Below are 15,183 nucleotides of genomic sequence, written 5' to 3' on the forward strand. Positions count from 1 at the left end.
GACAGTTGTTAGCTGCCATGTGGGTGCTGGGATTCGAACCTGGGTCTTCTGAAAGAACAACCAATGTTCTTAACCACTGAGCCATCTCTCCAGCCCTCATTTTCTTAATTTTTAAAAATATATTGTTATTTTATGTGTATGAGTATTTTGCCTGTATGTCAAGTGTATCCATGCATGCAATGCCTGAAGAGGCCAGAAGAGGGCATTAGATACCCTGTAACTGGAGTCACAGATGGTTGTTAGCTACCATGTGGGTGCTGGGAACAGAACTCAGGTCCTCTTCAAGAGCAGTCATTGCTCTTAACTGTTGAACCATCTCTCCAGCTGCCCTCCCACCCCCATGGGTATGATTTTTTGAGACAGGGTCTCCCTGTAGTCCCAGCTGGCCTGGAACTCACTATGTAGAGCAGACTGGCCTCAAACACAGAGATCAGCCTGCCTCCGCCTCCCCAAGTGCTGGTATTAAAGGTGTGTGCCATCATGGCCAGCTTCCCATGGGTATTTTAATTAATTAATTAATTAATTAATTAGATCTTTTTGAGACGGTCTCCCTATGGCCTCAGCTGCCTGCCTCTGCCTCCTAAGTGCTGGGATTAAAGGCATGCACCATCATGCCTGGCTCCATAGCCATTTTTAAAGGACCTTTGTTACTGTTCTGTCTGTGTTTAGGCAAAAGCAGAAACAGCAGGTCTAGGGAGAAAGATACTGAAGTAATCCTAGAAGGGGAGGGGGCTTGAATGCAGAGTGAGAAGAGCTGGAGTTGGTGAGAGGCAGTTGGATTTGGGTTACAGTTTGAAGATACATCTGTCCTCGGATTCTGAGTTTGTATGTAGGATGAGAGCAAAGGAGGGAAGCAGGGCCACTCCTGGGTTTTGGCGGGTTCATGGGAGAGCAGTGCACGAGCTGGGAAGAAGGAAAAGGATGGCTCCAGGCATTGCTTCTGGCCATCCATCCAAACATCCATCCAAGCATCCATCCAAGCATTCATCCATCCAAACCTCCATCCAGATATCCAAACATCCATCCATCCATCCATTCAACCAAACATCATTCATCTATCCATCCATCCAAACATCCATCCAAGTATCTAGCATCCATCCAAGCATTCATCCATCCACCCAAACCCCCATCCAGACATCCAAACATCCATCCATCCATCCATCCATCCAAACATCCATCCACCTATCCATCCATCATCCAAATATCTGTGCTCCATTTATACACTCATCCACTGTATATAAAGCTATGAATGTGGTAGTCATGGCCCCCACTTTAGTGGTTCCCATAGGTCTATTGAGCTAAAATCCTCTGATTGGTGAAGCCTGAGTCTTTCATCTACATTCTTGCTAGGTGTGGTGGGACAACTATGTTGGTGGTTCTAACAAGATAATCTTTTTAAAAATTTATTTTTATTTTATGTGTATGAGTATATTGCCTACGTGTGTAAGTGCACCCAAGTTGTATAATGCCTGCAGAGGTCAGAAGAGGGCATCTGATTCCCTGGAACTGGAGTTACAGATGGTTGTTAGCTGCCATGTGGGTGCCAGGAATTGAACCCAGGTCCTCTGCAAGAGCAACCAGTGCTCTTAACTGAGCCATCTCTCCAGCCCCCTACCAAGATATCCAGGGGCTGGAGTGTAGTGCAGTGGGAGAATACATGTCTAATATTCAGAGTCCTGAGTTTGAGTCCCAACACTGAATAAAGAAAAAGTGGCTTTCCAAATGAACACCCTGGGAGACTATTAATAGAAGATGGGAGGAGGAATTCTATGTAGGCACAGACAACAGATGCTCACCATAACAGAAGCATTGAACCATTATGTGGAGGAATAAGAAAGGATGGGAGGGTATTGGTGGAGGCTCCCTTACCAGCTTTCACTTGTTTCTCCCTGGCCAAATTTCAGGGTCTGGCCTTGTATCCATAAGAACCCAGAAGAATCCATTTCCTTCTATAGATGTGGTTATCAGAGTCTTAGCTGTAGTCCTCCCAACCCTGGCCCCATGTACCTCTACCCCTAAGACACCTGTTGGGCTCACCGACTACAGCTCTAGCATCCAAACAGTGCTTTGTAGCCTGAACAAGGTCAGCACCAGGCCCAGGTCTCTGCTGCAGAGCAGGCTGTCAACCAGTTGCTGCCACCTGTGGCCTTGCATTTGGAATAGATGGCAAGTTTTTGGCGTGATGGCGCAAGCCTGTAGTCCCAGCACTTGGGAGGCAGAGGCAGGTGGATCTCTAAGTTCAAGGCCAGCCTAGTCTACATAGTGAGCCCCAGGCCAGCCCCCACTACAGGGAGACCCTGTCTCAAAAATATCAAAGAAAAAAACAAAAACAAAAACCACACAACCGTTCCCCACCCCCCAGATGTCAGGAGCCTCACATCCAGAATTGAATATTCTGGTTAAGCTGGTGCCTGGTGAGGCTGGGGCAAGCTGAATGTTTTAATAGCGCTCCACCTGATTCTGATGTGTGCCTGGGTGAAGAGCTGGTGATTTAAATCCTGTTGGAAAATGGTGTTCACAGCTGTACCTCCTTGCTTCTGGGTCATGTGTTGAGGTAGAGGCAGGGTCCTGTACATGTCTCTATTGCTAGCAGATGTAGTGCGTGGTCTGTAAATATTTGTGGAACAAATGATGATGAGTTTTTTGTTTTTGTTTTTTTGGTGACAGGTTTCTCTCACACTGTAGCTCAGGCTGACCCCAAACGTGAAGCAATTCTCCTGCCTCAGCCTCCCAGTGCTGGAATTATAGGCATGTATCATCACACCCAGCTCAATGATGGAAAGCTTGAACCAGTCCTCCATGGTAGAGCAGAGGTGGCTCTCCCTGGAGAGTGGCATCCTCTCTCTTCCTTCCTGCTGGCACATGAGACAGGGCTGTAGTCACTGTCATTCCTGGGTTGTGACCAGGACCTGAGGAACTCTGGCTTCAGTCCTCAACTCCCTTTTGATTCATTCAATGTTTTAAACAATCACCTCCTAACCTTATGACTCAGTGAATTTCAACTGCAGCAGGACCAGGGCTTTAAAAAGGTATCCTAGTGATTCCAACATGCTAGGGGTGTTGGGGACCACTGCCCCACTCTCCTCTGCTACCTTGTTTCCCAACATCAGATATTATAAGCTGGGAGATCCCTGGAATGTTTTATTGAAGGGTGGCCCTGGAAGTCTTACTGGTTCATGACCTTCACCTTGGGGCTTGATTAAAAAGCCATGTTCCTGGGCTGGAGATGACTCAGCATTTAAGAGCACTGGCTGTTCTTGCAGAGGACCTGAGTTCGATTCCCACCACATGGTAGCTAACACCTGCCTGTAACTCCAGTTCTGGGGAAATCTGTCATCTTCTTCTGACTTCTGTGGGCACTGCACAAACACATGTCCACTTACACACATGCAGGCAATACACTCATACACATAAAATAAAAATAATAAAAACATTTTAAATCCATGTTCCTGATTGTGAATCCAGACTTGAGGAACCAGAGGCCTGGGAAGGAGCCTGGGAATCTGCATTTTACACCAGCCTCCGGATGTATTGGTTACCTGTCAGCCTTGAAGATTTCTCTGTTCCCTGCCTCCCACACACCAGACCACTTCCTGTTCTCACTGCCAAGGACAGGGCCCTCAGGTCGTCATCAATCAAACTCTTCACATGTCACTTCCCCCAAGAGGCCCTTCCTGACCCTGTAGGTCCTGAAACCTCCCCAAGCCCCCGCTGATCATATCCCACTGGGGAGATGATCTCTATCCCTTTCTTTCCCAACTGAGGGACCACAGTGCAGGTTCATGCTGGGTCGTGTGTCGTGCCCCCCCCACCCCCGTGGTCGGTGGTCCAAGGAAAGCAACATTGAGACTTGAACTCTAAGCGTCTGCCATTCTTGCCCAGGTCAGGGCTTGCAATCAGAGACAGGCCCCCCGAGTCACAGCTGTGGGCAAAGTACAGGGCGCCAAAAAAAGACAGGGTGCTCATGTCATGCAAAGGTTGGGAAGAGGAAAGGCCCAGCGAGTGGTCCCTAGGAAAACACATATGGCAGTAGCTTCTGGTTCGGATCCTGGGTCAGGCAAGGGCCGGTGGGAGATAGAGGCCAGAGCCTGTCGCGGTGTCCTGGCCACCTGCAGCGTGGCCACAGGACTGGAGGGAGGCCTCCTTCCTCCCAGCTTGGGCCAGACAGGGCTTCGCCCCTCCCCCGTCCGGGTGTCGCCCCGCCCCCGCCGGGTCCGGCCGCGTCCCCGCCCCCTCCGCGGGCTGCAACAGGTGCCTCGGAGCAGGAAGCTCACCCTGCTGGGCTCCCCGGACGCGTCCAGGACCCGCTGCGCGCGGCGCGCCATCCCCTGACCAGGCGTGCGCCCCTCCAGGACGCTGACCCCGCCGTCCTCCCGAGCCTCCTCCCTGCCTGGCCACCTGTAGCCTTCGCCACTCCTAGCGCCATGGATGCCTTGGAGCCGCAGCCCGACCCCGACGGCGGGGACGGCCCAGGCCAGGAGCCTGGGGGCAGCCCCCAAGAAGAGTTGGACTTCTCCATCCTCTTCGATTATGACTATTTGAACCCCATCGAAGGTCGGTGGAGGCTCCCCCCGCCTGGCCCCCAAGCCTGGGCGGGGATGTGGGCCTGGGGACCCGGTGTAGGGCCAGCTCTGCGCCACACTTCAGGTTACCTCGGGTGGCCTGCAGCAGAGGACTGCCTCTGCCCAAGTGACCAGGAGGGGAGCCGGCGATAAGGACCGCGCCTGGCTCCCTCCCTCCCCATCAGGACGTCAGTTTCCAGTTCTCCCCAGCGTCACTCTTAGCATAGCGAAGGATGGCCAGGTCCCCAGGACTGGAGTTTGCGATCCGGAGTGGGTCTTCAGAACTGGTGGAAGTGATGGCTTTGCCCACAGAGGGAGGAGGGGAGGAAGACGCAGAGAGGAGTTGGTGGAGGGGTGTGTGCGCAAGGATGTAAAACAGAGCCAGCTGACCCAGCCAGGGGGGCTGTCCCTCCTTCCTGGGCGCTGCTGGGAGACAGCCTCCCTGTGGCCTCCCGGGAGCTGCGGTTGTTGGGGACTTTGTGTTGAAACTAAGGAAGAGATAGTATGTCTCATGCAGGAGGGTAGTTTGTCTTTGGTGTCAGGAGGGCGGCCCATTTCCTCTCTGGATTCTGCAGCTTACCAGCCACCGGCAAGTGGACCCAGCCCTAGCTTCCTAAATGATTTTATCCCTGCCCTTCGCCCATGCTATACTGGCGGGGGCAGCTAGGGGAGCAGAGGTGTGGATCTGGGAGAACATAGTCTGTGCTTTCAATTGCTCTGTTGCTGGGGGGTGGGCACACACCCTGTCATTTTTCCAGTGGCAGTAGCAGCAGGAGGCCCTGTGCCCAGCCTCAGTGTCTTTTTGGTTAGCAGGTTGTCTTGGAACAAACAAGAAACTCAACCAGGCTTCCCATTTGACAGCCCAGCCCAGCCCAGCCAATGTGTGTGACAGGCAGCCTTCTGGCAGCCTGCAGATGCCTAGATGGCTCTGGGCTTGCCTGCATCTGGTGCCTGGTGTGTAGGAAGGGCCATGCCTTCCTGGCTGGGGAGAAAGCCTGTTACTGAGTCTTGGTTGACTTTAGCGTTCTCTTCAACAGGGTCCTCAGGAGCCACCTTAGTGGAGGGACTTGCTTTGACAGTGGGTATCACCCTCGGTGAGCAGGAGATGGCAATTAGTAACAATTTTGTATTTTGTCTGGGGCTGGAAACAATTAGTCAAGAGCAGTGTTCTAGGGTTTCAATCTAGGGACAGCCTTCTCTTTGAAAAGACACAATTAGGAATCTGTAAGCCATCCATGTTCACATCAGTGGTCTCTATGTTCGTTAAGATTAAAGTCATGTTTGGCAGAGAATTAATATACCCCTCCCAAGTTCACAATCAGCTATCCCCCTACCCCCCTTTTTCTGAGGTGAGGGTGGAGGGTGGCGAGGATTTCCGGGAAAATAGTTTCCAAGCCAAATCTGGTGGGAGGTGCTTTCTATAGTTTTTCTTGGCAAGTAGAATTTGGTGGCCACCAGATGGGCTGCTTAATGTCCATGGGAAAGCCTGGTAATCTGTATTTTTTTTAAAATAATAAACTTTATTTTTTGGGGGAGCAGTTTCCCATTTATAGAAGCACTCTGATGGTAACCCAGAATTCCCATACACCCAGAATTCTATTCTTTATGTTAGCCTAGTGCATCAGCATGACACATTTGCTATAATTAATGAATTGATACTGAGACTTCCTTATAAACAGAAGTCCACTTTCAGAGTCAGGATGTTTCTAGACTTTTTGTTGTTGCTGCTATTTTGTTTTGTTTTTAACCTTGAAAGTCCTGAGCAGTACTAGATGTTACACCTTTGTATATACTGCCTCTTTATTATTTTTGTGATGGTCTCACTATGTAGCTCAGGCTGGCATGGAGCTCCAGCTCCTCCTGCCACAGCATCCTGGGTTCTGGGATTACACGCTTAGTTTCGATTTTGGTTTTTGGATTTTTTTTTCTTGTGATTAGATTAGGGATAAAGGTGTTCAGAGGAAGACCACAGTGGTGTGGGATACTCTCTTCCTGTCATATCAAGGGTACATACCGTCAACCTTATTGATCACTGTGAAGATCACTTCATCATCTGTCAGAAGATCCTGCTGAGTTTCTCCCCTGTGGTGACTCCTTTCCAAATTGTGCTCTTTGGAAGGGGGACATGATCTGAGGCCCTAGTGGTGTTTAAATTCTGGAATCTAGTGGGAAATGAGGCCTTTGGGATGGGGACGGCATGGAAGGAGCCTCACAAGCTTCCAGAGCAGAAGTGCTTCCAGAGTGAGGTGCTCCAGGTGTGGGGTGCCTCCGGAGGTCACTCCTCCCAGTTTCTGCGTGGTGGGACTCCCTAAGAGTGGACACCTTCACCTTGCAAATAGGCTTGGTCTAGGACAGTAGCATCCAGGTAGAGTGTGGAAGTCTTACATTAACTCTGGGCAAAAACTGAGAAAGAAAAGAACTGTCAAAGGGACAGATGTCACCATGGAAACTGGCGAAGGTTACTTAGGGACGTTTTAGGAGGTTGGGTCGTTAGCATCTGTGGGACATGAATTAACCCAGGTGATATACACTTCCAGCCCTAGCAAACAGGCACTATTTTTTGACTGCCATGTAACAGAGGAGGCAAAGAACTTTCCTTAGGAAGCAGAGCTGGTAGAAGGCAGAGCTGAGCCTAGGCTCTGCACTACAGTGCGAGGCTCCTCACTCCTCCCCTGGATGGGGACATGGTCCATGGCAAAGATGGAATTGAAGACAGGAGTTTTGAGCAAGTCGCTTAACCTCTCTGTACCTCTGCTTGCTTGTCTGTAAATGGCTTAAATCATGGCTGTCTCACAGGATTATCCTGTGCCTTGAAAGGGTTAACCTATTTAAATCAACCCACAGTGGGTTTTGTGTCTAGTGTTTATTAAACTCTTGCTTGCAAGCTCAGTGTGAGTCATTTTCCAGCTACAAATCCATCCAACAAACTCCTGAGCACTACCATGTGAGATCCTGCGGATACCATGGAGGAAAAGCCCAGATTTCTGCCCTGGAAACACCAGTGTCTCTAAGCAGGCCACTCCCTATATATTTTCTAATCTTATCTAATTGCATTAGCTGGTACCTGCTGTCAAATGTTACATAATAGTGGAGATGGTAGACATCTTTGCCTTTTTAAATGAGCTGTTTTATTTTTAATTATGTTTGTATGTGTGGATCTATGTGTGGGTATGTGTACCACATGCATGCAGGTATCTGTGGAGGATAGAAGAAAGTGTTGGAGCCTCTGAAGCTGGAGTTACAGGGCATTTGTGAATCATTCAGTGTGGGTGCTGGGACCTGAACTCGGGTCCCCTAAAGAGCAGCAAGTGCTCTTAACCTCTGAGCCATCTCTCCAATCTCTGTTGCCTTTTTTTGACCTTGGTAGAATGCTGTGTGCTAGCATAGGTTTAGATGTTTGTATTTTATTATGTTCAGGGGCTACTCATCCATTCCTGTTTCCCCAAGAGTTTTATCAGGAATAGGAATTGAATGTCATCTAAGACTTTTATAGCATCTATGGGAAAATACTATTTTCTTCTTAGACATGTTGCATATTGGCTTACATTAAGAGATAACCTAAGATTGAACCGTTCCTGGTTATAAACTCTATTTGAGCACTGTGCATTATTTTCTTGGGCAGGAATAATCCGTTTGAGACAATATTAAGGTATTTTTTGTTTTTTCCTGCCAGCCATATTCCTGAACATTGTTGGTCTATGATGTCCTTCTCATGTGTGTAGTTGGCTTTAGAGTTCTTTCCCTTTCTATGAGGACAACTTCTGTTTCCTCAAGACACTGGTTTCATCTGGGAAGCTCTTGGGTCCTAGTGCTTTGCTGTGGGGCTGTTTATTGATGACCTTCTTTGCTGTGTTTGTGGGACTGGCCTGTTTATACTTTCTCTTTTTAATTTTTTGAATTACATTTCCTTTCTTTTGTGTGTGTGTGTGTGTGTGTGTGTGTGTGTGTGTGTGTGTGTGTGTGTCTGTGTGTGTCTCAGCTCAGAGAACAACTATAGGAGTCAGTTCTCTCCTCCAACCATATGGGTCTTGGAGATCAAACTCAGGTTTATTGGGCTTGGTGGCAAACACCTCTGTGTGTGTGTGTGTACATGGGTATGTGTGCATATGTGGAGGTCCGAGGACAATTTGCCAGGAGTCTGTTCTCTCTTTCCATCATGTGGGTCCCAGGGATTGAACTCAGGTTTGTCAGGCTTAGTGGCAAGCACTTTTACCCACTGTGTCATCTTGTTGGCCTGGCCCTATTTTATGCTCTCTAGTTCTACAGGAGTCAGTTTTGGTAAACTATACCTAAGAAACGATCCATTTAGTTCAACTGGGTTTTCAATTTTTTTTTTCATAGAGATGTGTCTAACACACTTTTATTTTCTACTGGAAGAGACAGTCAAATATATCCTGTGCAAGGAATAGGATTAGGGTTGTGGGGTCCTGGTCGTTGCTGGTCCCATGGTAGAGGGGAGATGTGCTGCTCTAGGTAGACTGTTCAGATGGAGTTACCTTGGGTATGCTTGGGACTCAGTGAAGTCTTCCTTCTCCTAACTTTGAATGCCTGGGATTCCGTGGTCACCTCCAGAAGTACCAGGCCACCTAGATCCTGTGGGTGACAGATCTGCTGGTGTGTTTGCTCCCAGTTTGCCTCAGTAGGTCTGATAAGTCCCTCCTTGGGCTCCCTTTTGGCTCAAGCTAGGGGACCAGCCTTGCCCTTTCAAATGCAAACAGACTCTTCCTGATACCTTGGCAGAATCTGGCCCTTCCTCCTCCTCCTGCCTGGGTCAGGCCCTTTGAAAGGCTAGTGAAAACCAGGATGCTACACACGTACACACCTGCACAGGCACCAGCTCCATGAACACACATGTTCCAATCACAGAATATGCGCACACATGCTATGTGCCTGTGGTCCCTCCTAGGGGCACTGCCTCTCCCACCTCCTCATACCATGTGCTTTTTAGACCTACCATTTCTGGGGTACTTGTGGCCCAGTTCCTGTTGTCACTGGCACTTCAATTTAGGAACACCAGCTTTCAACCCATCCTCAGGGGTGAAAACCTCACCCCTCCAGCAAACACACTGCTTGCTGGTTTAGAGCAAAGACCTGTGGGTGGGAGGATGAAGGAGCCTGGGTCCCTGCCCTTGCCTGGCCACTCCTGGGGCCAATATGGGACATAGCCTGGTAAACAAATGAGGTGTGTGATACAGTCACTGGCTTTTTTGGATGCTTACTAAAAATAGGGCTGTGCACTAAGCAAGCTGGCTCAATGGACACACGTGATGTGCAGATGCTGCTGTCTGTGGTATGTTAAGGACAGACTGTAATGAGCCTGCTTTGGACAAATAAGGTCTCCAGGTACCTCCAGGTGAGCAGAGGCCTGGCCAGGGATGCAAAGGAAGTTGGGCTGGGAGTGGCCCCATCAGCCTTCACTGCCAAACACATAGTCACTCTAGCTTTCTGCACTTAGCAGTGCCTTCTGGTCAGCAGTAGAGGCTCTTAAACTCTTAAAGTAATACTGCTGAGATTGGTTCCCAGGGCTCTCTAGCCCCGGAGGGGGTGAGTTAACTAAGTGGGAAAATGTAGCAGGGTCCAGTGTATCTCAGTCCAGGTCAGATACTGGACTCTTCCTGGGGTCCGCCTGGACCGTATACCCAGGCTCCCAGCAGAACATTGTGTTGGTTAATGCAGGGCTGACCTGGAACCAGGGCACTTGGGGTCTGAGGCTCTGCGCTTAGTGCTATAGCACCCAGCCAGAAAGTGTACCCAGACCATTCCACTCAACTGCAGACTCCAGCCATGTCCAAGGGGCCCATGTGTGCGGCACCTGTGTAAGATAGTCCTTGAAGATAGTGAGTTCAGTCAGAAGTGGGGTCACTGCTGCGTCCTGGGCTTATGCTCATCATACAACTTCCAGCAGAAAGTAGAAACGAAGGGCACGTAGACATGGGGGAGCTCTCGCCTCTCCATTTTTATCTCTTTTCTCTTTCCTTTTCATCCATCTCCTCCTTCTCGTTCATCTCATGTTGCCCAGGCTGTCTTTAAACTTGCTTATGTAGCCAAGGATAACCTTGAGCTCCTGATCTTCCCACCTCTACCTCCTGAGTACTGGGAGGCATGTGCCACCATCCCGTTTATGCAGTGCTAGGGATGGAACCCCGGGCTTGTGCATGCAGACTGAACCACATCTCCAGCCTCCATTTTTGTTTCTTTCTCTGTCTCAGTGGAGACATGCATGCTCATGCATGCTTCCTAGGGCACTTGGGCCCTTCTCACTGACAGTGCAAGTCAGAACACCATGTGTAAGATCACAAAGTCCTGGCATAACATGTGGATGTGCTGCTTCCTACACTGTGATCTAGGCTGAGCCCAAAGCACTAGCCTACAGCAGGAGATCACTGTTCACCAGTTGGTTGGATGCAAAGTTGCTAAGCCTCATTAGCAGGCTGCTAGAGGCCATGTGACTTCAGTTCTGGGCTGGGGTTGCTCCTCTGCACAATGGGCTCCTGAAGACAGTGGGCCCTGCTGGGGCAGAAGTGAAGGTTCAGTAAAGTCAAGGATTCCTGGCCCCAGCAGCTGAGCCTTTGCAAATATGGATGGTGGTGTTGTGAGATGGGCCCTGTTGTGAGATGGGCCCTGAGAAATTTGGCCATCCTAAGCTGGGGAAGAGACTCTGCCTTAGGCCTTGATGTGTCCTGAGCCAGAAGAGCAGATGGGCCAGGAAATAAGGGGTACCTGTTGGCTACTGGGCTGCAGTGGTGTAGTAGCAAGCCCGCTGAGTAGGAAGCCTTTTGGCTTCTAAATCCCCAGACCCCTGTTTTCTCTCCTAAGCTGGGTAGCACTGCCAGCTGCAAACACTTCCTTAACTGTTCACCTTCTGTGGTTGGAAGGTTCCAGAGGCTTTCTGAGTTATGCAGGCTCTTCCCAGGCCTCATACCCCTGAGCCAGGCCACTGAGGAACAGCTTTGAAAGTGCAGTGTGATGGTGCCCTGTGGCTTCCCCTCAGAGGGGACTTCCTCCCTCCCCAAACAGGAAATCACCTCAGGCTCCGGGAGAGCTCAGGGCCAACTTCCCTGACTGGGCTGGCACCCTCCAGCTAGAGTTTTCTTGATTGTTTTTGAACTGAGTCAGGACCTCAGGCAAGGTCCTGGGCTGTTCTGGGATGGACCAGGCTGTCTGTCTCTACCTGAACCAGGTGCATTCCCTAAAGCAAGAGGAACTTCCTGTGATTTTTCTGCTGAGCTTTGTTACCAACTTTCCCCCAAACAGGCAAAATTAGAGAAGTTGGTACGTAGATTCCCATGTTCCCACCCTAGGCTCCAGCACTCCAGCAGCTGTTAACACGTTAACAGACGTTGTTTCATGTCCTATCTCCCATCCATCCACCTCCCCATCCTAAATGCCATAATATTTTATTTTGTTGTTAAATAGACTCATAGGTTTCTGTGAAAAATATAAGCACTCCTGAGAAAAAACAATACAGTTGCCTTTTAGGACCCTCAGGGTGTTGCCTCCTAATGTCAAAATCTCACATGCTGAGGACCGTTTTATAGAATGGCATAGTATGTGTGCAACAGAGCCTCCATATCATCCTGTGTATTAAAATTATTTCTGGTTTACATATATCCCCTTCAATGGACACTCAATGGAGATAGTTGCTCTACCGTATTGCTGGTTAAGTAGTGATTCAAAAATGTCTCCAGGGCTAGCGAGAAGGCGCAGTGGGTAAAGGTACTTACTGTGCAAGCCTGACAACCTGAGTTTGATCTTAAGAACCCAGTGGAAAGAAAGAACAGACCATATGTGCACCTGTATTCATACACACAGATACACAAATATAATAGAACAAAAATTTAAAAAGGAAATTATTTTAAAAATATCTCCAGAGTTTAGCACAGTTTTTTTCTTTTTCTTAAGAAAATATTTTATATAATCAGGAATAATGGTGCATGCCTTTAATCCCAGAGGCAGGCGGCAGAGGCAGGCAGATTTCTGTGAGTTCAAGGTCAGTATGGCTTGCATAGTGAATTCCAGGCCAACTGGGAGACTACAGGGAGACCCTGTCTCAAAAAGACCCAAAAAATTTTTATTTATTTTTATTTTGTGTGTATAAGTGAATTGCCTGCTTGTATGTAAGTACACCTTGTCATGCAATGCCCACAGAGGTCAGAAGAGGAACTGGAGTTAGGACAGTTATTAACTGCCATGTGGGTGCTGGGAACTGAACCCTAGTCCTCTGCAAGAGCAGCCAGTGCTCTTAACTGCTGAGCTGTCTCACCAATCCCTTTTTTCTTTTTTGAGACAAGGTCTCATATAGCTGAGGCTGGCCTCAGCTTGCTCTGTAGGTGAGGATGACTTCTGCTTCTACCTCCAAAGTACCAGGATTTTAAGTGTGCACCACCATACCCTGTTTATATGATTCTGGGACCAGAACCTGGGGCCTCTGCATGCTAGGCCAGCACTCTGCTAACTGAGCCACATCCCCAGCCTGCAGAACCGCCCCCCAAATATTTCTGATACATAGCTGGTTAGATCCACAGGTGTAGAACTCAAGGATACAGACTGACAGTGGTCACTGCTAAATGTAAAATAGTAATGTCAGATACTCAGTATTCAAATCACATTGTCTCCCAAGTGTGTATTTGCACCTAGATCTAAACATGATCCTTTCATTGAGATTGGCAGACCTGACCGTTGTGCCTTTTCATTCTATGAAAATCCCTGCCAGACAATTTTCTTACTGTTTATCTGTTGGAGAAACAAGGTCACCTCTATGGGTTTCTCATCATGCTCTGGATATTGCCAGATGTGCCATCCCTATGGTGTCTTTGAGATGTCCCTGTTTTCTTTGTAGTTTTCTGTGTGTATACATGTGCATGTGCATGTGGAGGCCAGAAGTCAACCTTGGGCATTCTTCTTTGGGAGCCGTTGTCCACTCTGTTTGTTGTTTTGAGGCAGGGTCTCTCACTGACCTGGAGCTTGTCAGTTCACCTAGGCTAGCTGCTCAGCAAGTTGGGATTCAACTGCCTATTCCCCCAGTGCTGGAATTACAAGAGGGAGCTGCCACCACACCCCACTTTTTATGTGGGTGTGGGGGCTCAACCCTCTAAGTACTTCACAGACTGAGCCAGCTCCACAGACCCTGGCATTTAGCTCTAAAACCCTGTACCTTTGGCCTTTAATGTTTTTTGTTGCTGCCTTTTCCCCCTTCTGTGAAGAAACACACTCAAAGCAGGCTGAGCTAGAGGCACATGGGGAGATTTCCTTTCCTGAGTTGGTACTGGGGCCCAACCTGCCTTCTAATCTGAAGATTTGGAAAAGAGCCTGTTTCAGGGGGTCTGTTTTAGTTAATAACATGCATTTCTGCCAGCCAGTCCTTCCCTGCAAACTTTAATTGAGCCATGCCTGGGTGAGCTTTCTGAAGGCAAGAAAGTGGCCTGCAAAGCTAGGGATTTGTCAGGGCCTTATCCAAACAGAGCTGCTGGGGGAGAGGCTTGCACAAAGGGGCTGTTCCTTGCCGGGAAGCCCTGTCAGCTTGAAATGCTTTCTTAAAAAACTGAAGGAAGGGGTGTTTACCTGCCTAATCCTCAGAAGGTGGGCTGCAGGTCTGAGATTCTCAGCGGGTGATGTCACCTCTGCAGGGTGGACTGGGAGGAATGTCTTAATGACCAGGGGCCGGCAGGGCCCACTGATTCAGTGTGCCTATCTCTGAGAACATGGTACCTAAAGGAATGTTCTAGGGTTTATTCCCAGAACATTATGTGTGGGGCCATATAAATAGGATTTGTTCAGCCAGTTAGGCACTGATGTTTGGCCCGAGTCCCTGGCTGAGGGTTCTATGGCCCCACAGTTGCTCAGAGCAGCCCCCCTGAGGCTCAGGCTTTTTTGGGGGGCAGGATGACAAGGGTGCAGCTCCTGGAAGTGACTGGGGTGCTGGAGGATGCTGTTTTGCTGTGCCCCTTCCCACAGGCCTGCCACAGCGAGGGTGGGATTTGCCACATTGAGCCCTGTTTCTTCAAGAGGATCATCTGAAGTCTATTTCTGGTAAATTCTTCTGACCAGAGCTTTGCTTCTGCTTTAGATGAGAGAGCTCAGAGACCCACTGGGCTCTCCTGTTATAGACGGACCTGTAGATTGCTGACTTGCTCTCCAGGGCCTGTCTTCTCTGAAAACAGAGGGAGAGCAGCAGGGTGGTTGAAAAAAAAATTAGAGTGCATCCGCATGAGGCAGCACCCCGTTACCCTGGAAAAAGAGGCACCTACTATGTACTGTGCAGGTGAATCTGAGACTTGACATTGAGCAAATGACGTGAGGAAGGCATGTACCCTGTGACCCTGTTTATGTGACATTCAAGACCAGTCAGGCCTAGTGTATGGTGAGGGAGCACAAGTGGTCTGCATCATCTGAGAGTTAGCTATTGACTGTGTGGGGCCATAGGGACCCCCAGACCTGTCACTGGGAATGAACCACGTGTGTGCATGTGCAAAAACAGCTGTTCAGTATTACCATGTGGCACTCTATCCAGTGGTGCCTCTGTTTTTTATTGACCTTGGGGGCTTCCCTACACCCCAAGCCTCAGTTTCCCCATGTCATGCATCGAGGTGATAATACTGACCTCTCAGGTTGTTGGAAGCTG

General features: G+C 49.1%; 1 protein-coding gene across 3 annotated transcripts in view; it reads left to right on the forward strand.

Annotated features, from left to right (window-relative positions):
- The window catches only part of Nfatc2 (nuclear factor of activated T cells 2), a 141,091-nt gene that overhangs the window by 10,069 nt on the left and 115,839 nt on the right, over nt 1-15,183 (forward strand). For 2 of the 3 annotated variants that reach the window (XM_008835150.2, XM_008835148.2), the window contains exon 1: nt 4,419-4,554. The exons of the other annotated variant lie outside the window; for it this stretch is intronic. In XM_008835150.2, coding sequence (XP_008833372.1) covers nt 4,425-4,554 — 130 coding nt within the window. In that variant the 5' untranslated portion in view covers nt 4,419-4,424. Of the gene's footprint in view, nt 1-4,418; nt 4,555-15,183 lie in introns of those variants that run through there. 3 annotated transcript variants of the gene reach the window in all.

Source organism: Nannospalax galili, unplaced genomic scaffold (genome assembly GCF_000622305.1).
Source record: "Nannospalax galili isolate Female #2095 unplaced genomic scaffold, S.galili_v1.0 scaffold596, whole genome shotgun sequence".
NCBI lineage: Eukaryota > Metazoa > Chordata > Mammalia > Rodentia > Spalacidae > Nannospalax > Nannospalax galili.